This window comes from Terrapene carolina, unplaced genomic scaffold, assembly GCF_002925995.2.
Source record: "Terrapene carolina triunguis isolate 2854851 unplaced genomic scaffold, T_m_triunguis-2.0 Scaffold66, whole genome shotgun sequence".
In the NCBI taxonomy this organism is placed as follows: domain Eukaryota; kingdom Metazoa; phylum Chordata; order Testudines; family Emydidae; genus Terrapene; species Terrapene triunguis.
Genome location: NW_020664417.1, coordinates 60,567,200 through 60,595,038, shown reverse-complemented (window position 1 = coordinate 60,595,038; position 27,839 = coordinate 60,567,200). Strand labels below are relative to the sequence as shown.

Below are 27,839 nucleotides of genomic sequence, written 5' to 3'. Positions count from 1 at the left end.
CGGAATTGGCGCCTAGATCAGAAAATTTTAAGCATTTCCATTAAAAACCATAAAAATGAAGAGAAACACTTTAATGAAACTGAAAACTGATTTTTAACTGAATTTTAATACAAATTTTTCTTGTTTTTGCAGAGACAGTGGGATTCTGATTTGTCAAATTTTATTGTGCTGACAAAGCAACAGGGAAAGAATGCCAAGTTCCAAAAGTAACTTGATGTTGTCAGGTGACATTTCAAATTTCAGGGAAATGGCAATTTCAGATGAGAGCGAGCCTGTTGAAAAGAGTACAACAAGTCTGATTGAGAACAATGGCTATCAAGACTCTGTATACATAAATGCAGCTAAAATTTTTCAAGGCATTCGTAATGAAAAGCCTCAGGATAAAATATTGGTAAGGTATGGTAATGAACTAGTGCCATCCCTACCAGATTTTAAAGATGAATGTTCCCAGCGCTCATCCTATGAACTGGCGTTTAGTGCTCTGAAATGTAAGTAGAAACTCTTTCCCTATATCGCTAGCAGAAATGATGCAGTGCAGAAAATATACAAAAACTACATGAAGTATTTAGGTTATGTATATCGGTATGATCACGTTTATTGATGGGCAGGAACGATGGTTCAGTAGCTAGGGTGCTAGCCTGTGAATCTGGGATTACTTTACTTGGAGATTAGTTTTAAATTAACTAGCAACCCAGGACTGTTGAAATTGATGGCTGGTCATAGACAGTGTATTGGGAAGCAAGGTGGGCAGCCGTATTTATGAGAGCGCCAATGTGTATATTTGATCAGCCATGTCCAAGTGCTTTGGAGGAAACCCTTTTTTTTAATCTGTTAAACTGTTTGTGAATACTGTACAAATTCTTGTTACAAAGCAAGATAATGTAAAACAAAGTACTTAGTTTTCATTATTTAAGTTTTTGGTCCAGTTTCCTGTAAAGGAAAAAGTGTGAATTCTGTCCATTGCAGCAATAAATAAATAAATAAATAAATTTTACTCCCCCTACAAACTGAACATGCAAAATTGACCATTATTAACAATCAATCATCCAAATTAAGAATCTGATTCTTCCCCTCGTCTGTTATTCGTTCATGGGAATAGGGCCACTGATTTTGAACTGAGAAGTTGATTTATGGGTTCTTCCATGTGGTAGGAAGGGGCGGGATTTGGCTCCTGGGGAGTAGCATGAGATTTGACCTTCAAAATATGCGGCGCTAGGATGAAGGGGGGACTGAGTGGAGGCCAGGACCACAGATAGCCTTTGTCTCCACACTGCCTTCTTCCCTACCTAGCCCTGTGAGAACACAGCTGGCTACTATATGCCAAACCTTATCAAACAGTGTAGTAGGGTACATTCCTTATCTTGATGACAGGGTCATATCAGGTTGATTGGCTAGCTCTGTGAAGAACTGCTCTAGACTAGTGCCAGATTACCTGTAGACCACCAGCAAGACTCTGGGAGGGGCACCTGACTGAGCAATTGCTACTGCTCCTTGCTCAAGATCTCGCTAGTTTTGCTACCTTATGCTCATAGATATGCAAGGTAACAAGCCCCCCACCCAACCCCCAAGAACAGACAATAGCTTAAAGAAACTATCAGTTTGAAATACACTACATCAAATTAATGTGCATTAAAAAATAGAGGCTGAAAAATAGACCTTTGAATGTTTCGTTAGAGGAATCCTCCAAAACCACCCTGTCAGTAAGAGGGAAAATAAAATAAAATGGACAGTCTCTTAAACTAAGAATAAATTAACACTGCATCCTCACCAAAATGGTATTCATATTGTTTGGCCACTTGTAAATAGTGTCAACTAGTTTTGTTCAGTGTTTGCTGGCTTGTAGCAGTAACTTCCCAGTTTACAGCTGACATTTCTGCTGTGTCCTCTAGTTGTACTTTCACATGTAATTTCACTCCTTTTTTGTGACTGAAAAAACAAAAATGCAGAAGTCCCAGATAATTAGACTCCAAGAAAGAGAGACATCTTTCCAAAAGAAAACTGAGTAGAAAAGAGGAAAAAATTAACAGTGGCTGAACTGGCAAACATGGCATTTCTCTTTAGAAACTTTAGAGGCTGAACAAATGACCTACAGAAGTTGGTCCAGTAAAAGATATTACCTGATCCATCTTGTCATGCTAGTCCACTGAAACACCTACCTTTTGGCCATTTCAAGGACAAAGAGTTACATTTTGTGTCTGTACTCACTCCAAAAATAGACTCATGAGGGAGAGACACTGAGCACTGGCATCTTTTGTGGGATTTTAACAGTAGATGGTGGCAGGCTCAGCACTTTGCAGGATTTAGTTCAGTATGACTGCATCACAAAAGTGAGTCAGTATAAAAAATGAGAAACCATTTAGTATCCATGGGGACTACCTAAAATATGTGGTGACATCAGGTTTCCCTGGATCAAATAAAAAAGAGTAATTGTTCCTGACCAAATGCTAAGAAACTTTCATTGGGTAAAATTCAGAGGATATAGTAGCTAAACAATAGAAATTTGAGGAGAAGAAATAGAAGTGCATTCCTTCTCCTTGCTGCTATTATGACCTTTTCATCTGAAAGATGTAGCATAGGCATCTTTCATCCAGCTCTGAATCTAAAAGAAGGCTAAGAAACTGTTACTCTCTATTCTTGGTGATACAGTGTTGCTTCTAATGTAGGAACAAAAATAATTCTTAGTGGTGAGGGGAACAGAGCACCAGAAAATGCAGTGAACACAAAATATAGTATAGTTGAGAAAATCTTAAGGCTATCTTCTGGCAATCTTCTTCTCAAAAGTCTTGTGCACTAAATGTGAAATTAAGCACACTCAAGATAGGAACAAACAATTATTAACAATGGAAATTGCTCGCTGAAAAATTCAGAAAACTGAATTGTTCTTCACTGCCTTATGTATAACCAAGGGTTAAATTGAGATTTGCATTGCATGGGTGTTAATGGAGTGGGCATGGTTAGCAGAGCTTGGCTGGCCCAGACAAGCAGTGCCCTTTAAAAGGATGGAGCTGAAGTCATTTGTGCATGTGCTATAGCAGTGCTTTCAGCTATGTTGTGCCTGCGTTGGGCACAATACTTCTGCCCAAACCAGCATGCAAGCCAAAAATAGTGTGCTGTTTTCTGCAATGAGTAGATGTCTGCTAGTCCTAATTTGTGAGTCAGAGGTCTGAACTGCAGTCATTTCAGTGGAGGAGACTAGCAAACAGATTAAGTCATGGAAGGAAGAGACTTAGCCACCAACCTTTCACTGAAACCGCAAAAAATTAAAGTAGCAAATCTGACACCAGATGCCTTTGGCCCTGAAGAAGAAGCCAAACAAAAGCAAAAGGATTGATGACTTACTTACTTAAGTGCTTAATATTTAAATCATAAAACAGATTAATTTGAGACCTACCTGCCATGGTGAGCGGCTGGTATGGGTGTGGGGGTTTGGCGGGGCTGGCAGGGCTTCCTACCTGGCTTTGCTTCCCTGCAGCTCCTAGGCGGCGGAGGCAGGGGCCAGGGCAGGACTCCACTGCTCCTGCCGCAAGCGCCAGCTGCCGCAGCTCCCATTGGTCGGGAACCACCGCCAATGGGAGCTGTGGGGGCGGGGACTGCGGGCGCTGGCAGCATGAAGACCCCTCAGCCACCTAGGAGCTGCAGGGGGGCCATCCCAGTGGGAACCAGGAGCTCCCCACCCCAAAGTAAGCACCCCCTGCAGCCCCCAACCTCTGCCCCTAATCCTGAGCCCCCTCCTGTACACCCAAACCGTGAGCCAGCACCAGACTCTGCAAAAGTCACGGAGGTCAGGGAAAGTCACGGAATCTGTGACCTTTGTGACAGACTCGCAGCATTACCTATGAGATGGGAATATAATTACACCTCACCTTGTCCCTTTGCTACTGAAACCAAGGGAAGGGTATTCATCAAAACAAACAGTGGCTCTAAACCATTCTTATACTCCTGGGGGAATTCTGCACCAAAAATTTAAAAATTCTGAGCACAATATTTTAAAATTCTCCAATTTTATTTGTCAAAATAACACAATATAATCACACCAGTTTCAATTATTTTTGGTCATTAATTTCAAAATACCTGTGAGCAAGTATATCTAATACAAACAACAAAAAAGATTCAGGAAATGTTCTTTGACAAATAGATTCCTAACTATGCATATTAATACAGAACTCTGAGTAATAATTCATTTAAACTACAATACAGAACCGTATTTCCTGCACCCCTTAGAAGCAGTGCAAAGGCTTGGGGGAGTTAGGGGTAATGGAGGAGCTGAGGGAGAGGGAAGTAAATGGCTGGGAAGGAGCCTGGGTGTGAACTTGGAGGGTTGTTGGATATGGGTGGGAAAAGTATGGAACAAATTTATTTGGGGGGCGGGGAGGGATTGTTAGGGAGCTTCCCCCATGCAGACCCTGGCTGACCCCTAGCCTCTCCCATTCAGTCAGGCACATCTGCCCCTGTTCCCTTGTGTTCCTGCATCCCCGTGTGTCCTTGCACCCCCTCTCCACATGTGTCCCTCCACCCCCATTCAGACACCCACTACCCCCATCACCATGTGGCCTTGCAACCCCTCCCCGTGTCCCCATGTGTCTCTGTGCCCCCACTCAGCCACCCCCATCCCTATGTAGCTCTGCACCCCCTCCCCCATCACCATGTGACCATGCACCTCCCTCCCCCTGTGGCCCTGCGCCTCCAATCCCATTCAGTCCCTGCACCAGTCTGTCCTCCCCCACTAGCCCTTCTGAGCCTCCATCTCCTGACCTGCATCTCCTGTGAAGAAGGCAGGCTCTTTCTCTTTCCTAGTTGACTGGGAGCGGCTGCTGTGTTCTAGTGCCACAGCGCCCTCTGGTGGGCAAAAGATGGAACTGTAGCAATTTTTCGGCAGAAGCTTTTTTTCTGCACAAAAAAATTAAAATATGCATGGCTCATTAATTATTTAATCCCCCAGCAGTAATTCTCCTCACTTTTTGGTTATGGTGGGTTACGAGACACAGGTTGCATTTGGGTGGATATTTTTTTTTTATTTGATATGTTTAAGGTAAATGTATTATCTTGAGTACTTGTCTCCTGAGACATCTGTCACTGCATGCCCTTATATATTGAGAGTGCAATTTAGCTGAATCATTTTATGCTTCCAAACTAGACTGGATAGTCTTCTCACTAGCTAAGAATACTATCTTGGAGAATGTCTTCTCTTCCTCTTCTCTCCTTGCCACCACCCCAAAAATATACTTCCATAGAAGAAAAACGGTGGGGTGTCAGCAGAAATTAGGAGGTCTTTTTAATCTTCCAACTGTGCACCTGTTATTTAAGAGTGAATAAATGAATCATGGCACAGTATGAACAGAATCCTTTAATAAAGTATTACTTAATGTAAGGGTGCCAGAACTGAACAGTCTACTTCATTGTAAATTAGCAAGTGCAGCAATTTTCCAAGTGTGAAGTGAGGTTCTTAGATCTAGCAGCAGGAGGCAGGGCTTTCTTGTCCTTTCATTTGCTTTCCTGATGAGGGCAAGTGCAACAGTGGGCAAAGCTGTCTGAAGCCACTTAGTGATGTCAAACAACCTTGCAGTAGCGACACATTTGAACTTGTATGGGCACTGTTTTATGCTGCCTCTCCTTTATGGGCATTCCCAGCTCTAGGACACAGCTCTAGGAAGTCTTTAATAGTCATGCATACCATTCCATAACTAAATACTATTGTGGATTTAGTTGAGTCAAAGGTACCAAGAAAAGTATTCTCTCCATGGCAGGTGTGTGGTTTTTTTTAAAGTAATATGCAGGTACAGTGCAGTAATATTAACCTATTTTCTTCAGAAGAAAATCCTTGGAAGTGCTCTGAAAGAAAAAGGTCTGAAGCAGCATTAGTGGATGCTGTGTCCTAGAGCTGGGAATGTCATCTACCATTCTCATTTCCAGGGTTCCTCAGAAGATGAGTGAAATTCTGGCCCCATTGTTGCCAATTATGTCAATTTTGCCATTGACTTCAGTGGGGCCGGGATTTCACCGTATGTCTCCAGAAGGGGGAAAGAACTTAAGCCATCCCCACTTCTATAACTAATAGTGTATATGGCAGACAGGCATCTTTGCCTTAAGGAGCCACTATTGGGAAGTCTATAAAGTAGAAATAGCTATATTGAAATACTTGAGGGATCAAGACACCTATGTAACTTTCATATATTTATAAATTTAAGCATTTAAGAAACCTAATGTACATTTTAAAATGTTTTGCACTGAACTTATAATACTCTGACATGAATGGCAGATCTGAATTCAGCTTCCTTGATATTTTACTTTTTGTAGTTAAATTTGTACTTTAAGCAATATCAGAAGATTTTAACAATTTACTATGTCTTTAAACTATTAATTTATTTTTCAATCTTTGCCTTGGTTATGAATTTTATTGACTTACACTACAAACTTTACAGTATTGTACAAATGTATTTAACCAGTATTTTCTTCTCTTGCAGATCAAGATCTACTTGAAAATATATTGTTAGATAGCTGTTTTTACCCATGTCAGTCAATAGTAAGTAACTTTGTTAGAAAGTAAGCTACTTTATAGTGCAGTTCATTATTATATGTATCTAGTATCTTTTTCATTCTGAAGGATACTGAAGTACTTTTAAATCTTATTTTACCTTTTGAAGCTTTATACAATTTAGACCTGTTAAATCGCCGGGCTAAATTTTCAGCTGTGGGGAGAGGGAGAGGAGAGGGGAATTATAAATGCATACAACAGAAAAATAGTTGTACAAAGGAACCTACTCATACTGAAGATTCAGCCGTTTATGCTTGCCATTTGTAGCCATGCTTTGTAAGGGGTTGACAACTTTGAATAGCCAGAATGTTAAAGGGAATACTTAAACTAAGAAGTTTGAAAATGTTCTAAAGCTGCTTATACTCTTAATTTTGAATTAATTTAGTAGCACTCATGGCGTGGAAATTCTGACAGCTAAAGAAATTCTGGAGTCTTCTGTTTTCTCCTCAAGAAGGGGGAGGCTCAGCAGAAACTTCCCTCATGTTGTTACTTCAGTCAAGTTCAACCCTTTTCTGGAAAGGCAATATTTAGAGATGAGGACTCAGGGTGACATTTCTATCCTTGTTGTGGCCTCTTTTTGCAAAATATAAGGGCAGAGCAATTTAAAGAGGCCATAAAATCCTGTATTTAACCAGGGGAGGATTTCCCTGGAGCACAGAGGACAGCGGAAGACAGCCATAGACTGTCTTTGGTGCACCCCAACTCAAGCTGTGATGTGTAGGGACGGAGCAGCGTATGTAAGGTGTGGCTGCAGCATGCAGTGCTGCAGAGATTTCAACAGTGCAGCAGCCCATATGGCAGCCTGAGGAGGCTGCTGTGACTTACACAGGCCACCAGGGCTGCCTGTTACTTCAGGAGCTTCTCCAGTCCCCAAAGCAGCCCAGGACCAGGAGGGTGGCTAAAAGTCTCCTTTAGCCCTCATAGACTTAAAGGCCTGAAAGGATCATCATGTCTGACCTCCTCCATGTTGCAGGCCAGAAAACATCACCCACCGACCCCTGTAATAGATCCATAACCTCTGGCTGAGTTACTGAAGACCTCAAGTTAGAGAATCCACCATTTACTCTAGTTGAAACCTACAAGTAACCTGTACTCCATGCTGCAGAGGAAGACGAACCCCCTGTACCCCGGGGTCTATGCCCTGCCCTGTGCCCTGGGGGGAAATTCCTTCCTGACCCCAAATATGATGATCATCTGGACCCTGAGCGTGTTGGCAAGATTCACCAGAGACACACCTGGGAAAGAATTCACTGCAGTAACTCAATCCCTCCCCCTCTAGAATCCCGTCGCTGGCCGTTGGGGATATTTGCTATTAGCAGTCACAGATGGGCCACATGCAGTCTCATCATACTGTCCCCTCCAAAAATTGATCAAGCTCAATCTTGAAGCCATCGCGGAGGGTTCCCTCATCGCCAGAATGGCCCTCCAGGCTTCTCTCAATTCTGCAGACATATTTGATTGCTACATCCGTTGTTAGGCATTGTGCTTCCTGGCTACATCTCTGGCTTGAAGACTAAGCTTGATAAGTTTATGGAGGGGATGGTATAATGGGATAGCCTAATTTTGGCAATTAATTCGTCTTTGACTACTAGCGGTAAATATGCCCAATGGCTTGTGATGGGATGTTAGATGGGGTGGGATCTGAGTTACTACAGAGAATTCTTTCCCGGGTATCTGGCTGGTGAGTCTTGCCCACATGCTCAGGATTTAGCTGATCGCCATATTTGGGGTCGGGAAGGAATTTTCCTCCAGGGCAGATTGGCAGAAGCCCTGAGGGTTTTTCGCCTTCCTCTGTAGCGTGGGGCACGGGTCACTTGCTGGAAGATTCTCTGCACCTTGAAGTCTTTAAACCATGATTTGAGGACTTCAATGGCTCAGACTCAGGTTTGATACAGGAGTGGGTGGGTGAGATTCTGTGGCCTGCATTGTGCAGGAGGTCAGACTAGGAGATCATAATGGTCCCTTCTGACCTTAAAGTCTATGATTCTATGATCTGTCCGGGTTTCCGAGGGAAGTTCAAGCCACAATCGAGGACTTACCTTTTGAAGGCCAAAAACTGTTTGCGGACAACACCAACGCGTCCTTGCGCATCTTGAAGGACTCACAGGCGACCTTGAAGAAACTTGGAATTTGTCCCTTCAAATAAAAAGAAACAGGGTAGATTTTACAACCCACGATTCCGCACTGGCCAATATACTCAACCCCAATGACACTATGACCAATGCCGCAAACAACGTCAGTCTAGACACCGGCAGCCCCAAGATCATCCGTCCATGTCTCAACCATCTACTTCCAGGCAAACATTTTGAGTGTTGGTTGAGGACACGAGAACCTCACATTCCCTAATTCGGGATTTACATTTTGTCACCATATTACCCAGTCTGGAAGACCATCTCTACAGACAAATGGGTTCTGGAAATTATCTGGAAAGGGTTACTCCATCCCCTTTATTTCTATTCCACCTATCCATTCCCCTTCCCCGTCCCTCCTCAGGGACCCCTCTCACAAGCACATGTTACAACAGGAAATAAACCATCTACAGTTAGGTGCTGTGGAACCTGTACCAGTTCAACACAGGGCGGGAGAGGATTTTATTTCCATTATTTTCTCACTCAGAAAAAAATTGGGGAGAGTGGAGGCCCATAATGGATTTATGGAAACTCAACAAGTTCATGAAAACACAACATTTCAAAATGGTGACTCTATCCACAATAATTCTGACATTGGAGAAAGGAGATTGACTCTCGGCCCTCGACCTACAAGACACTTACTTTCATGTTACCATCCATCTGGCACACAGACGATTCCTGCACTTCACCCTAGAGAAACAACATTTCCAATAAAGAGTGCTTCCTTTCGCCTTTTCACCGGCCCAAGGGTCTTTTCCAAAGTTCTTGCTGACATGACTGCTCACCTCCACAGGCAGAAGGTGATGATCTTTCCATGTTTAGATGACTGTCTTCTAAAGGCACCAATGCAACAGGCAGCAACCAATGCCACTTACACAACAATAACCCTTTTTATGGCCTTGGGCTTACAAATAAATCTTCAGAAGTCCACTACGATACCTACCCAACATTTGGAGTTTATAGGGGCAATCTCAAGGTGACAGCGAGATTACCCCAACGCTTCCTCACTTTAACCAATCTAATTACAACAGTTAGGGGCAGCCCACAAACGTCCGCCAGAATGTGCTTACAAGTTTTGGGGCACATGGCGCTACAACGTTTGTTGTAAAATATGCCAGGCTCCACATGAGATGTTTACAGGCCTGTCTCCTCACTGTCTATAGTCTGCACAGACACTCCCTCAACAGACATCTCATGATGCCTCGCAGAGTAAAGCACTTGCTCGTATGGGGACACACCCTACCAACACCTGCTCAGGTGTTCCCTTCCTACAAAAAGTTCTATCTGTGACGATCACCACAGACGCTTCCCTCCTGGGTTGGGGGGCACACTTACGCGACAATACCATCCAGGGTCACTGGTCCCTAGCAGAATCCAATCTCCACATAAACTTACTGGAGCTAAGGACAGTCTGAAATGCTTGCCAGCACTTTCTTCCTCTAATTCACAACAAGACTGTCCATGAGAATTTTTACAATCTAACAACCATGTTTTATATAAACTGCCAAGGGGGGCTCGATCATATCCCCTCTGTTCAGAAATCGTTCATCTCTGGCAATGGTGCATCACCAACAGCATAGACATTCTGGCATCCTATTTGCCCGGTCGCCAGAATGCAACAGTAGATCAACTAATCAGAGACTTCTCCCAAACCCACGAGTGGGAGATGTATCCCGAAATCCTCAAAGCCATATTCAAACAATAGGGATTCCCCACCGTAGACCTTTCTGCTACTGCCCACAATGCCAAGTGTCTTCAGTACTGCTCTCGGGCCAGAGTGGGACACAACTCCCAGGGCGACGCCTTCCTTCTGAAATGGGACGCTCCACTGCTGTATGCCTTCCCTCCAATCCCATTACTGAGTCATGTCCTTCACAAGACCTCCACAACAGAACGATCAAAGGGTCAAACTACAGCCAAACAAAGACTATCCAAATGGATATCGCCATGTATCCAGTTGTGTTACCAAAACAACAATCTGCCTGCTCCCTCCGGAGTTTACGCACACTCCACCAGAGCAATGTCGACACTGTGGCCTTTCTCAACAATGTGCCCATCACAGACATTTGTAAAGCAGCTACATGGGCATCAGTCCATACCTTTACTAAACACTATGCTTTAGAACAATCAACTGTAGACATTCAGTTTGGACTCTCAGTGCTATCCAGTGTACATAAACCAACTCTGAAGCCCCTCCCCTCCACTGAGGGGCACTGCTCAACGGTCACCTAAAGTGGGGCACCCACAGGGACACTCCTCGAAGAAGAGAAGGTTACTCAACTTGTGCAGTAACAGAGGTTCTTTGAGATGGTTGTCCCTGTGGGTGCTCCACTACCTGACTTTGGAGTTTCACACTGAACCTCAGGAGGTAGAGAAGAACCTGGGGGAGGGTTGGCTGCGCACACTAGGTAGACACTCGCAGCGGTGCAAGGCAGCTGCTACACATGTGCGGCCAACCTGGGCACTGATACTACAGATCTCAGAATTACAAGTGCAGGGCACTAAGACACCTAAAGTGGAGAACCCACAGGGACAACCATCTAGAAGAACCTCAGTTAGTGCACAAGGTGAGTAACCTTCTCCTCAATGATGGTTCTCTGCTCCCCTCTCCCCCAGATGAAATTTTCCTCATTGCATTTTTAGGTCTAGGTATATTTAATCCTGGTTTTGTGTGACATGTGGGCGGGCAGGGATGCAATAGATGACCATTTGAGGTCCATTCCAATCCTATATTTCTAAGATTTCATGATCTATATTCAAAGAAATAATGAAAGCTGCTTGGAGAGGTTAGCTTTTTATCATAATATTTCATAAAGTTATCAATAACTTTGTCTATAGTTTTGTATTAAAAGCTGTATACTTTACAAAACCTAAACCTTCACGTTCTCAATGCTGGGTATTAAATAAGCTAAGCTGAACTTTAAAGGAGCAAAGTTAGTATTGTGGTTAAGACAGGAGACTTAAGTGCCCAGGTTTGAAAATTTTAGCATAATATCACCTAAAGCCAAATTTAGGCACTTAAATAAGGGGTAAGCATCTCCATATCTCATTGACTTAATGACTTCAAACCGATCTTACAGTACTGTGCACCTTTGAAAGTCAGGACACTTATGTAGGTGCCTAAATATGGATTTTAGGTGGCTGACTTCAGATATCCAAGTTTGGAAAACCGTGGCTACTTAATATCTTTGCACTTCAGTCTGCCGATTAGTAAAATAAAGATATTTCCCTAATTCATGGGTTTATTGTGAGGATCAATTCCTTTTTTTCTAGTTAACATACTTTGTATACTTATACCTATATATATAAAAATACCATTTCTTACCTTCCTCTTTAACTTATGTGTGAATGTATTGCACATGAATGGTATTAGATTTACAGTTTAGGGGATTGAAGTTCATACAACAGATACAGCTTGGCAGCAGTAGTGCCACCCTACCCTGAGAATGAGCCTCAACTCTTACCTGATGAGAAAACCTCTAGGGCTGAAAGTAATCTATTCATGCTCATTCAGTCCTGGATGCCCCTGCTAATTCCAACAAGATTTTGAATTAGTGTCAGTTGTGGAAAATTTCTAATAAGAATGCTGAGGACAGCATGGAAATAATTTTTCTGTGGTAGCAGTGGTTGAATCAATACTGATTTTTTAAAAAAATCTTACACTTTGAATGTTATGCAATAAAATGAAAAGCTATTAAAAAGGTATTGTGTGCTTCTCTTACCTTGAATATTACTGACTGTACAACAGTCAAATTCTACTTCTAAAATGATCTTTATGAACAGGAAAATTTGAACACTTTTGTCAACAACTTAACATTTAAAGCTGCCTACTGTAACTTTTCTGTTACTAGTCGGATGAAGAGGAATATTGTTCTAATATATCTGCAATCTGCTGCAAAAGAGAACAATATAGTTGGAGGGTGAGGGGGAAATTATAATTGTAAACTCTAAAGGAAAGAAATGTAACCATTTTTTTTCTTCACCTTGGAGAACTAAAAGTTTGGGTGTTTCAATAAAAATAGTTAATAAAAGTCTGTCTTATTGATGAAAAGGTAGGCACTTAAAATCATGTCTCTACCTATTTTTCATTCAAAATAAGTCTCCATAATACATAGCAATCTCTCTAAAGGAACTACCTACGTCGACTCTTATGTGTAGTCCTAATGAAGACATAGTTCTTCTGTAAGTGTAAGGGTCTGGAGATGGATCTCTTTGTATTATTGGGACCTGTTTTGTTTCCATTTCTCTAAATGGTTATTTTCCTGTTGCAGCCAGATGAATTGACCAGCTTAATAGTTGTAATGTTGTATGACCTCCAAGATCGAAAGTTTCAAGCCCGACAGATTTCTGATGAAGAGGAATCAATACCAGAAGTCAGAGATGTAGAACGTTATCTATACAGGTATATGTTATAGGTAATTTTCTAAGTGGGCATAAATATAGACTTATATAACCTATAATAGGTTTTTAAAATTGCAAATATTGTAAACATCTGTTTTCATCTCAAGCCATAGTGAGCTTCTTTAAAGATGATTTGGTTTCAAAGAGAAACTTCTGGATTCCTAAAGCTAAGATTAAACTTGTATTTAGTCAAAACTGCTGATGGAATACTTTTGAAGTAAAAATGTAGTGCCTTATTTCTGTTGCGTATCTGATGGAAAAATCCAGAAAACCTCAGACCAAGTCAATATGAAAAAAACATTACTCCATCATTCAATAAACAGATTCAGAAAGATGAGCATGGTGTGGTAAAGAACCAAGGAATCTCTGTAAAACACCTAACAGCCTTGCATTCTGCTCTACCGTACTTCCTCTAGGTTATTTTAGAGGTACTTTCATAAGACATCGAACAAAGAATCTGATAAGTCTCATATTTAAAGTAATGCCAAATCTTTCCCTCTGCAGTATATTTACTTAGCAAAGCCACTGGATTCGTGGGAGAATATGGTCTCACTATTGAATTTAGATCAGCCTGACGAGTTGCTGAACAGATCTGTGTCAGGCACCCCTTGAGGACAGTAAAGGTATCTTTGCACTGGAGCTGGAAGATGTAATTTCTGGCTTGTAATTTCTGCTAGTTAAGATCACGGTAGCATGCTAAAAATAGAAGTGTAGCTGCACTGGCACAAGCAGTTGGATGGGCTAGCTGCCCTGAGTACAGTCCTGTCCAAGACCCTTGGTACATAGAGCTTGGATGGATATGTCTACTTGAACTGGAAATTATATCTTCCAGCTCCAGTTGAAATATATTCTAAGTACTTTAGAGACAAAAAGACCATTCCTCAGCCATGATGGTAAGCTTAAATCCTCCTTTCTGTTCAAATCCTGATTAACCAGGGTTTGTGTACAGGGGCTGGGGATGGGAATTATCAGGAATCTTCCTTCCTGCTTTTCTAAACTACAGAGGTATAGTAAAACTATTTTGCAGTTGCTATTGCATCTGTTGTATGGCTTCTATGTAGGGTATGTTTCACAAATCAGTTGGCCAGGCCCCTGAGCATGCCCAAAACATTTTCTGCACTGCTGCTGATTGAGCCCCTGCAGAGCAGTTACATGACATGCTAGAAAATGCATGCAGCAGCCTGTTTGACTCTAGTTCTGTTGCCTATTGGGCCTGTGAGCCAGAATGTGGTGAGGATATGAGCCTGAGTGAACAAAGCAAAAATGCCAAAGATTGCCCAAATATAATTTTGTGATGTTCCTCACAAATTCAGAGCTAAATTATACTATGCTTCTGACTGAGGAAGCATTTCCATTATAAAAAAGTTTCCTGTTTCTAGTTTTCTGAAAAAGATAAATGAATGCCTTCAGCCACCTGATTAATTTTGTAAGGATTTGTACAACATCCTTTCACTGTGAAAAGTAGTTCCTACTAAAAGCGCAAAAGAAAATAGTAGATAAAAGGTTTTCTCAATTACTTACATAATATTAATATAGTCAAATAGATTTTGCTCTTTAAAATATCCTGGATTATCTTTCCCCTTCCTGTCCCCAAGAAACCCCTCTGCCCTTTCTACACCAGTCTGTGGCCTTTTCAGCTACATTTCTTCTTCGAGTGCTTGCTCATGTCCATTCCATGCTAGGAATGTGCACCCCATGTGCACAGTTGCTGCAGATTTTTCCCTCAGTGGCATATGTAGGACTGACACTAGTGCCGTCTGTGTTGCTCATGTCCATTCCATGATCCACCCTCCTACCCCTCTCAGAGTTACTGGCAAGAAGGAACTTAGCGTGTGTGGGGGCTGATGTTGTCTCTTATAGCGGTGCATATGCGCGTGGTTCCAGAGGGTGCTAGAGCCGGCCCTATGGGTACCACTGAGGGAAAAAAATCTCTGGCAAATGTGCATCTGGCGCGCACGTCGAACAACAACAACAGTTATGAAAGGTCAGTAACCGTTTCTTATTCCTTTTGGTTTAAAAGCTAAATTGGGAGCTATTCAACAGTCCAGTGGTTGTCACGCTTTTCCATATTTGAAACTCCTTCCATCGAATCAGGACTCCACTCCCATTTAGTAATATGGGAAGCGTAGGATGGTTGTTGGGCCCCCATAGTGAAAACCATGCAATATTCAACATTCTTTTTGGTGAAAGAATATCAGTTGAAAGTAGCTGTTTGGTTATAAAGCTTGGAAGAATAATACTATTCAAATTCAAGTCTTGGGCTTCTGGGGGATGGGAAAGCGAGAGTAAAGCTTCAAATATTCCAAGAACCCTTAAACAACAGTAAAGGTTAGAAAAACTTAGCATATATACTGAAAGTTGAGAAAAGATGTATGTAACCCTACCGCTTTCTTTCAACACAATATCTCCATTAAAAAAGCCTGCTGAACATCTAGTGTTGGCTTTTACAATAGGTGGTAGGTTAAAAGTGGCTGAAAGTGCCATTGATTGCCGCTGAATGGAAGTGTGGCACTTTGGAGAAGTAGAATGTTTAAAGTATTATTTTTCTTCTCCAACTCATTATTGCCACCCCAACAATTGGGAAGAAGGATGGTCTAAAGTACTGTTTAGAGTGCTAGCCTGGGACTCTGGAGACCCAATTCCCTGCTCAACCACAGACTTCAAATACAACAAAATCTGTCCTGGCTGGTCAAAAGAGCTTACTAAGTATAAGACGAGACCACAGGTTGATGTAACAAATAGTGGAAAAGTATGGTAACAATGAGACAAAACTGGTCATCATGAAAAGCAGTGATTGCAGCACACCAGATTCATAATTATTGTCTATTTTTTGTAGGCATTGTGGTATTGCAGAGTTTTAAGGAGAGTTTTGAAAAAGGTCAATGTTTATAGGAGCTCCTATGTATGAAGGGTGACATAGGAGAAAGCGTGAAGGTGGTGGGTTGAAGATTTAACAAATGGTCAATGAAGGCTCGCATAATTGGCATAGTGGACATGTGGGTCAGCATCTGGATAGTGTATGGGATACTAGGCCCTTAAGGATATGTCTACACTGCAGTTAAAAACACCTGCGGCTGGCCTGTGTCAGCTGACTCAGGCTCATGGGGCTTGGACTACCAGGTTGTTTAATCGTGGTGTAGATGTTCAGACTTGGGCTGGGCTGACCCCATCAGGGGTTAAGGTCCCAGAGCCCAAGCTCCAACCTGAGCCTGAACGTTTACACTGCAGTTAAACAGCTCTGTAGTCTGTGCCTCATGAATTTGAGTCAGCTGACACAGGGCAACTATGGGTGTTTTTAATTGAGTATAGACATACCCCCATAAGCCAAGACGAATTCAGGCTTCATCAATGAGCCATGTTTCAAGTTTAGATGGCCAAATGAGATGCTGCACAAAGTAGATTGTGCAGATATTCAAAATATGATACATGCTAGACTGTGTTCCTCAAGCTTTGGAACCGCCTATCCCACATGAGTAGGGTTCAGATACATGCATAGTTCTGTTGGACTCTGGGTTTGGTTCTCCCCTTTTTGGAACTCAGATGCTCTGCTGGGCTCCATTCCTCCTATCTGGTGTTTTGGTTCCACAGATCAGACGGTGGGGAGAAATGCTGGTACACTTCCAAGTACCATCCACTTGTGACACCAAAATATCACTCACAATATGTTAGTCCCTCTACTTTTTTGTGTGCTTTGATCAGCCATGAAATAGCTAACAATTCTGATGTTTAAATTGTCATCATTGGGCATTAGAGTTAACACACCGTTTATGAACGAGGCAGTTAACACTTCTTAAAAACTATTGTTTCAGGCTCCTTGGAAATTCAGATTTCATTGCCTTTGGTTACAAGTGCATCCTGTTTTTCAGGGTTTTCCCCTTTTCACCTTAACAGCTACACACTTCCTTTCTTTTTTAAAATAGAAGCTGAAATTCAGGAGGTCGGGGTGAGACATGGCTCAATTTGAGTCAGTTGTATGCTTAAGTAATATAGTCTCAGCTATGCATGTTGGCTTAGACTGCAAGCTCCTTGGGGCAGGGACTGTTTCATACTACATTTTTGTACAGTGTCCTGCAAAATGGGACCACACTCGTGATTGTGGCCTCTGGGCATTACTGCAGTATAAATGTTACATCATCATAATGAACTAAAATCTTCTAATCTGGGTAAAGCTATCATTTTATACTTGTAGTTTTAAGACCAAATTGGCTGCTGCTCTAGCAAGATGTCGAATCAAACATGATGCTCTTTCAATTGAATATATTCTACCAGAAACTCTACGGAAACAGGAACAAAGAGCTTCTGCTTTACCTTTGTATGCTTGGATAAATACATTAAAAAGCAGGTAAGATCTGTAAAATTAACATTTTAGAAATATACATATTAAATTGTATATTGCCCTTCTATGAATTTGTTTTAAAATTTTGCACAGTACAGTATTATCTTATAAGGCATGGGTTTCTTGTAATAAACGTTTATTTAACAGACCCAATTGACCTAAACATCACACTTCCATCTGCCATTTTTTTAACATACTAGTGATACAGTAATCTTAGGTGTTACTTATAACTGACAAGATGCTAGAGGAAAAACATATTTTCTATTGTTTTTTTTCCAATTTACTTGATGAATTGGACAACACCTTGAGTGTATCTGCACTGTGCTGGAAGGCCGCGTTCCAGTGTGGGTAGTCAGACGTGCTAGCTCTGCTACAGCTATTGCACTAAAAATTAAGATATAGCCACGGTTGGTGCCTGAATATGTACTCAGGGGTTCTGCGTGGGTTTTTACTCAGGCAGCTAGCCCAAGCTGCTGCCCGTGCTACCCTGACTACACTGCTATTTTTAGTATGCTATCTTGAGCAGAGCTAGCATGTCTGTCTGCATGTGCTCAGCACTCTCCCAGCTGTAGTACAGACGTACCTTTTGCATGTAGTCATCCATACTGTTTCCCCTGCATAGTCAGTTTCCCCAATTTGTTTTTGTGTCTTGAACATAGCAACAAAGTGGAGAAAAAAATATCAAAACCAGAAATGTTATTTTAAAACTGCAAAAATTGGTAGAGGGTTCTGGGAGTGACATATAGTACATAGAACTACTTTTAATTGATTTTTTAAAAATTGTTTTGCTAGTTGACAGTGTTCCTTTAGATGCTTCTTTATGTATATGTCAGTAAATAATACTAGTTTTAGTATTTATTACAGTACTAAAAGAACTGATAGGATGGATAACTTGACATCATTGTCACATCTTGTTTTCCTTACCAGTAATTTCTTCATAACCTTCCTTACCTAAAATGTTCTGTCTTGTCTATTTTAGGATAGCTTCAGGGCAGAGAACGTGTCTTACTCTGAACATGATTCTGCACCTTGTATTCAACCCGGGTACATGTTAGTTGACCTGACTAAAGATTGTCATGTTGGGCCCTCTGTTTACGATGTACAGTGTAAATTTATGGCACTATATAAACAATAGTAGATTAAAAAAAATGCAAGATTTTTCTGCATGACACTTAACCTGCATGACTGTACCTTGGGTATTAATTACAAATTGCTTAATGTTCATTCATGCATTACCTTTCCTCAAGAGGGTGATTCAGAGAATAAGCAACAAATTCACTGGTGGTGTAAATGGATGCGAGTCCATTGTAGTCAGCTGAACTGCAGCTGTTTACACCAGCAGTAAATTTGGTATGAAATGTCAAATCCTAACTCTGAGTTCTGTTTTTATGATACTTTTTATGGCAAAAATCCAGATGTTCCAAGTGAATTTTTAGTTATTAACATTGTATGTTCAGTGGTCAGGATTACTATGAGTTATGAATGTTATATGTTAACAGCCTTGAAGACATTTACAAAGAATTGAAAAAAGAGGGATTCACAAAAGTTGAATCTGTGTCAGATTTTGAAGGTTATACTTATTGTCTGGACAAGCACTGCCATGATGTACTGGTTTTTCCTGCCTCTCTCAAAGAAGAAATACTTAACCTGGAACTTTTCACAGGTTACAAACTCATCTTACAGGTCAGCAAAATAAGTCTGGAGTGGGTCTCATAATCTGATCTGCAAACTAAGCTAATGTTGTGCATTATTGTCTGTTCAGACATTGCATGGTTTTAATTATTTTTATGACTAAATAAATAACCAGGCACTAGCACTTTCTGCAAACTTCCTAGTAAGCAGGGTCTGAACGAGCTCTCCCCTGACATCTGGTGCTGAGCTGGGGGAAAAGACTTCAGGAACAGACTGTGTTTGTATAGACATGCCTACTCTGCCTAGGTATGCAGCATGATGGAGCTGCTTTGCCAAAGTATCACTTTTGTCTGGTGTTAGGTTATGGATCATTTCAGTAATGAGTGCAGAGGTAATTAAATGTTATCCTTATTGTGTAAGTAAAGGGCAGCAGAACTGTAATTAGCTTGCCCTGATTGAGGAGGTCACCCTAAACTGAACCTTACTCACCGTGCAGGGGGTAGGAATGCCAAATCTCAGTGGAAGAGATGGGGGTGGGGACAGGTGGTCCTACTTGGTGGTGTGTACTCTGTCCAAAAAGTCCTAAACACCATTTGACCACCCCCCTCTAGTGTTTAAAGGCGGAGCTAATGAGACTCACTTGTGAGTCATTGTTTCTGTTCAATGAGGTGAGACCCTGAGAAGGTCTAGGGGTTAGGGACAGTGATGAAAGGAAAGACGATGCAGGACTGTACTGGCAGTGAGGCTCCCTGCTACCCAGTGAAATCACTAAAGACCTGTGTTATGTGGTAGAACCTCAGAACATGGTATCGCAGAAGTGGCATTGAGTGTCCAATAGTGACAGCATGCAACCAACACAGCAAAGAAAAGCAGCAGCAGCAGCACAGGATCAGCAGCAGAGAAAAGCAGTGGATGCAGTGGCAAACAGCCAGTTGCAGAGGCACCAAGTGACCATAGAGACATTGCTCCCCCCCTTCCTTTCTGAACACCTCAACAAGCTCTGGGTCTTCACTAACAAAGGACAGCCAACTGTGAATGGGGTGTAGCAGAGGGAGAGAGGAGTGGTGTGTTAAAGAGACATTCATTTATCATATTTTCCCACTGCCAGGTGGGAAACTGAGGCAAAGAACTGCCCAACATGCAGTGAGGGCAGGTTTTTGCTTATGGCTGCATGCTTTTGAATGTGTGTGTGGTGTTGTCCCAAATGAATGCTTGGATCCATTCCCTTTTATTAAAAGTTCTTTTGTTATACACAGACTCAGTGTTTGCGAATGGGGAAGTATTGCCTCTTGGAGGTTTCTGGGGTGATAGTAAGTTTTCCCAAAATACTGGGTGGGGGCTTGACCCGGGTCTGTTTTGTATTGTTAAGAGGAAATGCTAGATATTGAACCTGGCCCTTGTTGCTTCCGAAAGTATTACTATTCTCAACTGCAAATGTGACTCAACGTGATAGCTCCAATGCAATCAGTATGACGTCAGAGTTGAGATTTTTTTTATTATAAAACTTTTTTTAAATAGAGACTATGGGTAAAATTTTCAAAAGTATAAGAGTCCCATATCTAAATGAGACATAGGACCTTTTGTCTTTGAAAATAGGATTTAAGCTCCTATATCACTTTTGAAAACAAATTCTCTAGTTGATAAGTAATGGCACCTGAATGTTTGACATTTCTACTGCAATTACTTCCCTAGGCTGAAATAGCGGCCACTCCCTCTCCATGCTGCATGCATAGGAGTTCTCAGCCACTGAAGCTTCAGAAACTCCAGTGACTTTTCCCCTGGCTTGCCCTCAGCATCACCTCCATGCCAGCCTATTCAAAGCTGGTGCAGAGATCCCCACCATAGTACACAGATGGTGTGAGGCCCCTATACAACAGCTCTGCTGCTATCCTGTTCCTACACTAAATCAGCTTTTTTGTTTCAAATAGCAATAAGCACTTTATAAAAGTCCACATGACCAGATGAATGTGGGGGACTTTTTCCTTGCTCTCCACAGCACCTAAGGCCTTAGTACTGAAGACAACATGACCTATAGTCAAGATTTTCAAAAGTGATGAGTGACTTTGAATGCACAGCTTGAGAACCTTGAAAGGGCTGCTCAATAGTCACTTTTGAAAATCTTGGCCCCTTATTTGTAACACTCGTAAAGGCCCCATATGCATATTAAGTAAGACAGCTACAGAATAAGACTGCCCTATCTAAAGAAGATACTGACGTTCAACTCTAGTAACAGTCCGAGTCCCCTGACACATGGTCCTCCTACAACAGTATCCAATAGCATGATCCTAATCTAAATGATTTTATCAGCAAAATAACTCCTACTGGGAAAAACTCATCTCTATTATTGATATGATGCAGATTAACCAAGTTGTTCAACATCCAGAACAGATCTGCTCATTAGAACTTTGCAGATGCTATGATGGAGGCAATGAAACTCTTCTTCACCTCCTGCAAAGCTACTGTATAGGTTTATTTAAAATTATTTGTCACAGTCAAATTCAGCACAAGACTTGTAACATGTTCTCTACCTGTCTTCATTCTAGCTTTATCTATACTAGGCCATCAGTATACACTAGTGATGTGAGGATTCACCTATGAAAGGGGAATCTTAGTGGGCATTGCACTGATAATCAAGGTTGAAAGAGGATTCTAATGTCATCCCAGATCATTGATAAAAGAGGCATATTGGCTGAACAGGACTATTTCCCAGAGTCATCAGAAAACAAGGTTCCATTTGCCTCCAGGGACATATCAATAAAACATGTCCTTTTCCACAGTAAAAGAGGTATGCCCCAACCTCAAATTGGAAGAGGTAACGGTTGATCTTGATGAGAGTGTACATCTTTGCCCACCAACCTCTAATTTTGAGATAATCCGTTTTTTCTTTTTGGAGGTCTTGTGAGGCTTTGCAGTCGCTTTGGGTTCAAATCTGTACAAGGAAGCTTTGTTGCCAAGAGCTTATGTTCCCTTTCAATCAAGGTTTACTTCATAGCTCTAGCATTTGACTGTGTGAGAGAGAATTTCCCCCCTAGAACTGCATAAGACAGCCATGTGAACATCCTTGCATTTTTCTTTGTCATTGTAAACTTGATGTAGCAGCCTGACTTCAGGCATTTGAAATGGTTATTGAGTTCCCCCTTGCCAGGGATGACAGACATACCTATCTGTTTCTCCCGTTCTTCTGTGCCCACTGACAGCTCAACCTTTTTGTGTGTGTTGGAGTTGGAATGATATTCTATAATTTTTTAAATTTAGAATCAGTGAGGTTTGTATTTTAATATTTAAATCTAAGCCATCCAGACTTCATAAAGATTTGTTTTTCTTTCCCCACTCATTGGTAAGAGAAACTGAACTCACTTGTCTAGTTGGAAAGAGTACAGTACTTGGAGTAACCAAATTAATCTGAAGCTAAAATTCAACAACCTAAATCTACCAATTATTAATTAGCCATATTTAATTATTTAACTGGCATCATGTATTATCTTTTAGGATAAGTCTCGCAGCCTTGCTGTACATTCTGTGAAGGCCTTATTGAACATGGATGATGACATCATAGTAGCTCATATAGGTTCACGGCTGACTGCTGCCCACATGTCAGTGTTGTCAAATCAGAGCACATCCAAAGTTTTTGTATGTGGTGTAAAATCGCAGGCAAAGGAAGTTGAACTGAAGGAACTATTCACACGCATGGAATGTGGAAGTATGTGTTAAACATTTATTTAATAATACAGTTATTTCCAGATCCCAGGTAATTCTGCCACATTTTAAAGCTTACTCTTTATTTGAGCAAAAATGTTTTTAAAATGTTTCTGGTACAATATGTATTTAAAAAAATCCTTCAGATATTTAAAAATGTCTGCCAGTGTTCTCATTCATGCACCATCAGGGCAGGGTTAGGTAAATATTTGCATTGTTTTTTGTTTTGTTTTGTGTTTTTTTTTTTTTTTTTTTAAGGAGTGAAGTCAGTTAGAGGTTCACATGTTCTGTCATAATCCCATGAAAAATTCTGTTGCTGCAACTGTGAAATTAAGTGACAAGTCTAGTAAATCCCACACTTCACCAATTTATCAAGTATTTTATTTGGCAAATAAGTAGTGAGTGTTTTTTGTGTGGCGAGAGAGAGAGAGAGAGAGAGAGACTTGTACAGAAAATTCCCAGTTTGTACCCGCAAGCCTCATTTTACAGCATCCTTCTTAAGGGAGAAGAGAGATAGGATATTCCTTTTAGAGTCCAGTAACATTGCCCCTAGAGATCACTTGAAAGCTTTGCTGCAATGTGATGTACTGCCTGTAGTAAGTGTCTTTGCAATCTGCTGCTTCTGAGTTCAGCTGCACCTGATATGCTCTGCTCAGAGAGGCAATCTTAGCTATGTCTCTAAAAATCCCTACTGGGATTTAACCTAAACACCCCCATACAGCTATCTTGCAAGGCAGAGCTTCCTGCTAGGGTATACCTCTCAACACCTGGACTCTGAAAGGAGGGGCACTGAGGGACAACACACCTTGAAATGAAGGACATCAAATATTTTCCTGAACACAGTTTAATTTTTTTTTTTTTTTTGAAAGTACAGGCGTGCATGAGATTCCCAATTCTTAGTCAACTATTCAGAGATTATTCGTGGCCTATACAAAGAAACACAAAATGCAACTGAAATAATGATCAAAGCAGGCAACATGAGGAGAGAATTTCCATTCTCTCTTTCGCCTTCCTCCCTCCCTTTGTCCTGATTCTATCCCCTGCTCCACTCTCGCTCCCTGCCTGTCTCCTCATCTTTATCCCTCTGTCCCTTCTTCCAACTCCCTCCTTCCTCCTCTTCCCTCCCACACACTCTCGGTCCATCTCTACTGTTTCAGGTGCCAGTTCCCTCCCTCCTCACAGTCCCAGGTGCCATTAGTGCCTCTTTTCCCTCTCCTTTGCCACGATCCAAAGTTTTTGCCTGGCAACTAATGACTTGAGATGAGTTGGCACCTTCTGTTTGGCTGCCCTGCCTGAGAAGAGGGAAAGGAGTGGAATGAGGAGTGGGGCCTCATGCTTCCTTCACACCTGTTTTCCGTGAAACAACCTTAAATATCAGGGCCAGATGTGGGATGTCTCGCACAATGTGGGACTCTTGAGAGGTACGTCCTAGGGTCACCACTGGGGCAGAAAGAGCCAAAGCTATGGGATCATGAAAGATGAATTCAGACTGGAACAAGTGCAAAGAAGTGCTATTAGGATGATTCGGGGAATGGAGGGCCTATTTTATGGGGGTGAGATTGGAAGAGCTTGGCTTGTTTAGCCTAGCAAAGCAAAGGCTGAGAGGGGATATGATTACTCTCTATAAATATACATCATGGGGGGTGAAGAGCTATTTAAGCTAAAGGACAGTGTTGGCACAAGAACAAATGGCTATAAACTGGCCATGCACAACTTCAGGCTGGAAATTAGAACAGCTTCCCAATAGGAGTTGTGGGAGCAAACAACTAAACTAGTTCTGAGAGAGAGCTGGACAAATTTGAGTGCGATTATATGATGGGGTTCCTTGTGGGCAGCAGGACCCAGCAGGCCCAAGGATCCTGTTAGGTGTTCCTAAATCTCACACTTCAGGGCTTCAGCTGCTCACCTCAAGGAATCAGGAAGGGACATCCCCCCTCCCCCCTCCCTCCCCCCGTCCAATGTATGCTGGTGTTACGTGGGTGTTTTTTTGTTTCTTTCCTTCCTCTGAAACATCAGAGATGGCAACAGCTGGAGATGGGATACTGGACGGGGAGGGGCTGGTGTCCTGAGATAGTACCAGGCATTCTCTCTCTCAGGTGGTTGGCTGGCTGGTTCTTGCTCATGTGCTCAAGATCTCACTGATCACCATATATGGGGTTAGGATGGAATTTCCCCCCAGGTCATATTGGTAGTGACCTTAGGGTGTTTTCCCCTTCCTCTGCATCCTGGGTTGCTTGCCAAGATCATCTGGGTATACCTCACTTAATCAGGTCGCTGCCATAGCAGGGGCCTCGGACATTGGTATCTCTCAGTCCGTCCTATTCTCTGCCTAAAGTTAAACATAATACTTTGTTCTCCTGAGACCTGTAAATCCTTGGTCTAATTTCAGTTGCTGGGTTCAGTGTGTGGGTGCTGGGTAGTATTTGTGGCCTGTAGTAGGAAGGCAGTCAGACTAGATGAGCTGGTGGTTTATTCTGGCCTTAAATTATATGACACTGTTCCCTCCAGGGGGCCCATCCAGGCCCTTGTAGAGATAATACAATATGAAAAATCTAGTAACTGATAAGTAACTGGATTTTAATTATAAGTATTCATATTTTAATGGTAGACACAAACTGTTTTAGGTGAAATTAGCATAATGCTAGTGGGCTTTCTGCTTTATTAGATTAAAATTTTACTGGATTACTTTCATATTAACCTTTCAGTGTTTCCTTGTTTCTCAGATATTGAGCTACTACATGAGGATTTTACTGAGATTGAACCAACAGATCAAAGACTGCAAAAGGCTAAAGTTATTCTGCTGCTACCTCGGTGCTCAGGATTGGGTGTTAGTAATCCAATAGAATTTATTCTAAATGAACATGAAGGTAATTTTGATACTACAGTATAATTAAACTTAAAGAAAATGAAAACACAATTGGTTAACTTGTTAGCGCTCTATGGCAGGGACAATTTTTTTGTTGTTCAGTGCCTAAGCCAAGTGTCCTATTTCTTCACTGGAGGCCACAGGTGCTACAATGATACAAATAATAGTATTATTCAAATTCTTTTTTTTAATTTCACCTTACAAAAATATAGATCCTATGAATAATACTTCGAATATTCCTACATGTATAAATGCAAAATATCATATAAATACACCTCTACCCCGATATAACACGAATTCGGATATAACGCGGTAAAGCAGCGCTCCGGGTGGGTGGGGCTGCGCGCTCTGGCGGATCAAAGCAAGTTCGATATAACGCAGTTTCACCTCTGATGCGGTAAGATTTTTTGGCTCCCGAGGACAGCGTTATATCGGGGTAGAGGTGTACAATATGACGGTTGCGCAATTAAAGTTGCAAAGACAGATGAATGCTGATTACTGGAAGTGGTAGGGGGACAAATCTGAAAATTAGGAATTGTGGAATTTTTGAATAGTGGAATTTCAGACAAATCTAATTTTGGCACCATAACTTAATTTTGGATAATTAGAGTTCAAGTTTAGTCATGAATTGCTGTTTCCAACAGCTGTGTTATCTTAGCTGCGCTTCACGCTGGCCAAATAAATACCTCTAAAATGTCTCCTAGTTTATTTAGTACTTTGATAAATTAGGTAGAACAGCTACTCCATAGAGGTATGATATTCTCCTAAACTATATATTTAAGATGTTTTTATGTTGGGTCAAAGTTTTATCCCTAATTATAAGAACATAAGAATGGCCATACTGGGTCAGACCAAAAGTCCATCCAGCCTATTATCCTGTTTTCTGACAGTGGCCAATGCCAGGTGCCCCAGAGGGAGTGAACCTAACAGGTAATGATCAAGTGATCTCTCTCCTGCAATCCATTTCCACCCTCTGACAAACAGAGGCTAGGGACACCATTCCTTACCCATCCTGGCTAATAGCCATTAATGGACTTAACCTCCATGAATTTATCTAGTTCTCTTTTAAACCCTGTTATAGTCCTAGCCTTCACAACCTCCTCAGGCAAGGAGTTCCACAGGTTGACTGCACTGTGTGAAGAACTTCCTTTTATTTGTTTTAAACCTGCTGACCATTAATTTCATTTGGTGGCTCCTAGTTCTTATATTATGGGAACAAGTAAATAACTTTTCCTTATTCGCTTTCTCCACACCACTCATGATTTTATATACCTCTATCATATCCCCCCTTAGTCTCCTCTTTTCCAAGCTGAAAAGTCCTAGCCTCTTTAATCTCTCCTCATATGGCACCCATTCCAAACCCCTAATCATTTTCGTTGCCTTTCTCTGAAACTTTTCTAATGCCAATATATCTTTTTTGAGGTGAGGAGACTACATCTGTACGCGGTATTCAAGATGTGGGTGTACCATGGATTTATATAAGGGCAATAAGATATTCTCCATCTTATTCTCTATCCCTTTTTTAATGATTCCTAATATCCTGCTTGCCTTTTTGACTGCCGCTGCACACTGTGTGGACGTCTTCAGAGAACTATCCACGATGACTCCAAGGCTAGGTCTACACTACGGGGGTGGGGGTCGACCTAAGATACGCAACTTCAGCTATTCGCGTAGCTGAAGTTGCGTATTTTAGGTCGACTTACCTGGCTGTGAGGACGGTGGCGAGTCGACCGCTGCCGCTCCCCTGCCGACTCCGCTTCCGCCTCTCGCTGCGGTGGAGTTCCGGAGTCGATGGCAGAGCAATCGGGGATCGATTTTATCGCGTCTACACTAGACGCGATAAATCGATCCCCAATAGATCGATCGCTACCCGCCGATCCGGCGGGTAGTGAAGATGTGCCCCAAGATCTCTTTCCTGAAACATAATTAGACATTATGAAACATTCGAAACATAATTACTTTTAATATCCTGATTTTGTTTCAGTATCAATCTTGTTATTTTACAATAATATATATACAGCGTGTGACACACAATTTTCACTTCGGGGTCAGTAATATACTCATTCCCCTCATTTTTCTAATAATAGGGATATCAAGCTGTTACTGTGGTCACCATTGTCACAGAACTGTGAATTTTGACATTTATATGGACCCAGTTTGTTTTGATCTAGTCCTCTTTGAAAGGGGACTAGATCAAAGCAAACTGTTGATACAGGGCAGCAGGGTCCACATGAACAGTTCATTAGT

The 27,839-nt window shown here is 41.6% G+C and overlaps 1 protein-coding gene across 1 annotated transcript in view; it reads left to right on the top strand.

The window, feature by feature from the left end:
• NSUN7 (NOP2/Sun RNA methyltransferase family member 7) overlaps window positions 1-27,839 on the top strand; it is a 61,746-nt gene that overhangs the window by 14,884 nt on the left and 19,023 nt on the right. The window contains exons 3-9 of the mRNA XM_024211704.1: window positions 133-488; window positions 6,462-6,520; window positions 12,933-13,063; window positions 17,252-17,404; window positions 18,898-19,081; window positions 22,520-22,730; window positions 25,450-25,593. Coding sequence (XP_024067472.1) covers window positions 191-488; window positions 6,462-6,520; window positions 12,933-13,063; window positions 17,252-17,404; window positions 18,898-19,081; window positions 22,520-22,730; window positions 25,450-25,593 — 1,180 coding nt within the window. The 5' untranslated portion in view covers window positions 133-190. The remainder of the gene's footprint in view (window positions 1-132; window positions 489-6,461; window positions 6,521-12,932; window positions 13,064-17,251; window positions 17,405-18,897; window positions 19,082-22,519; window positions 22,731-25,449; window positions 25,594-27,839) is intronic.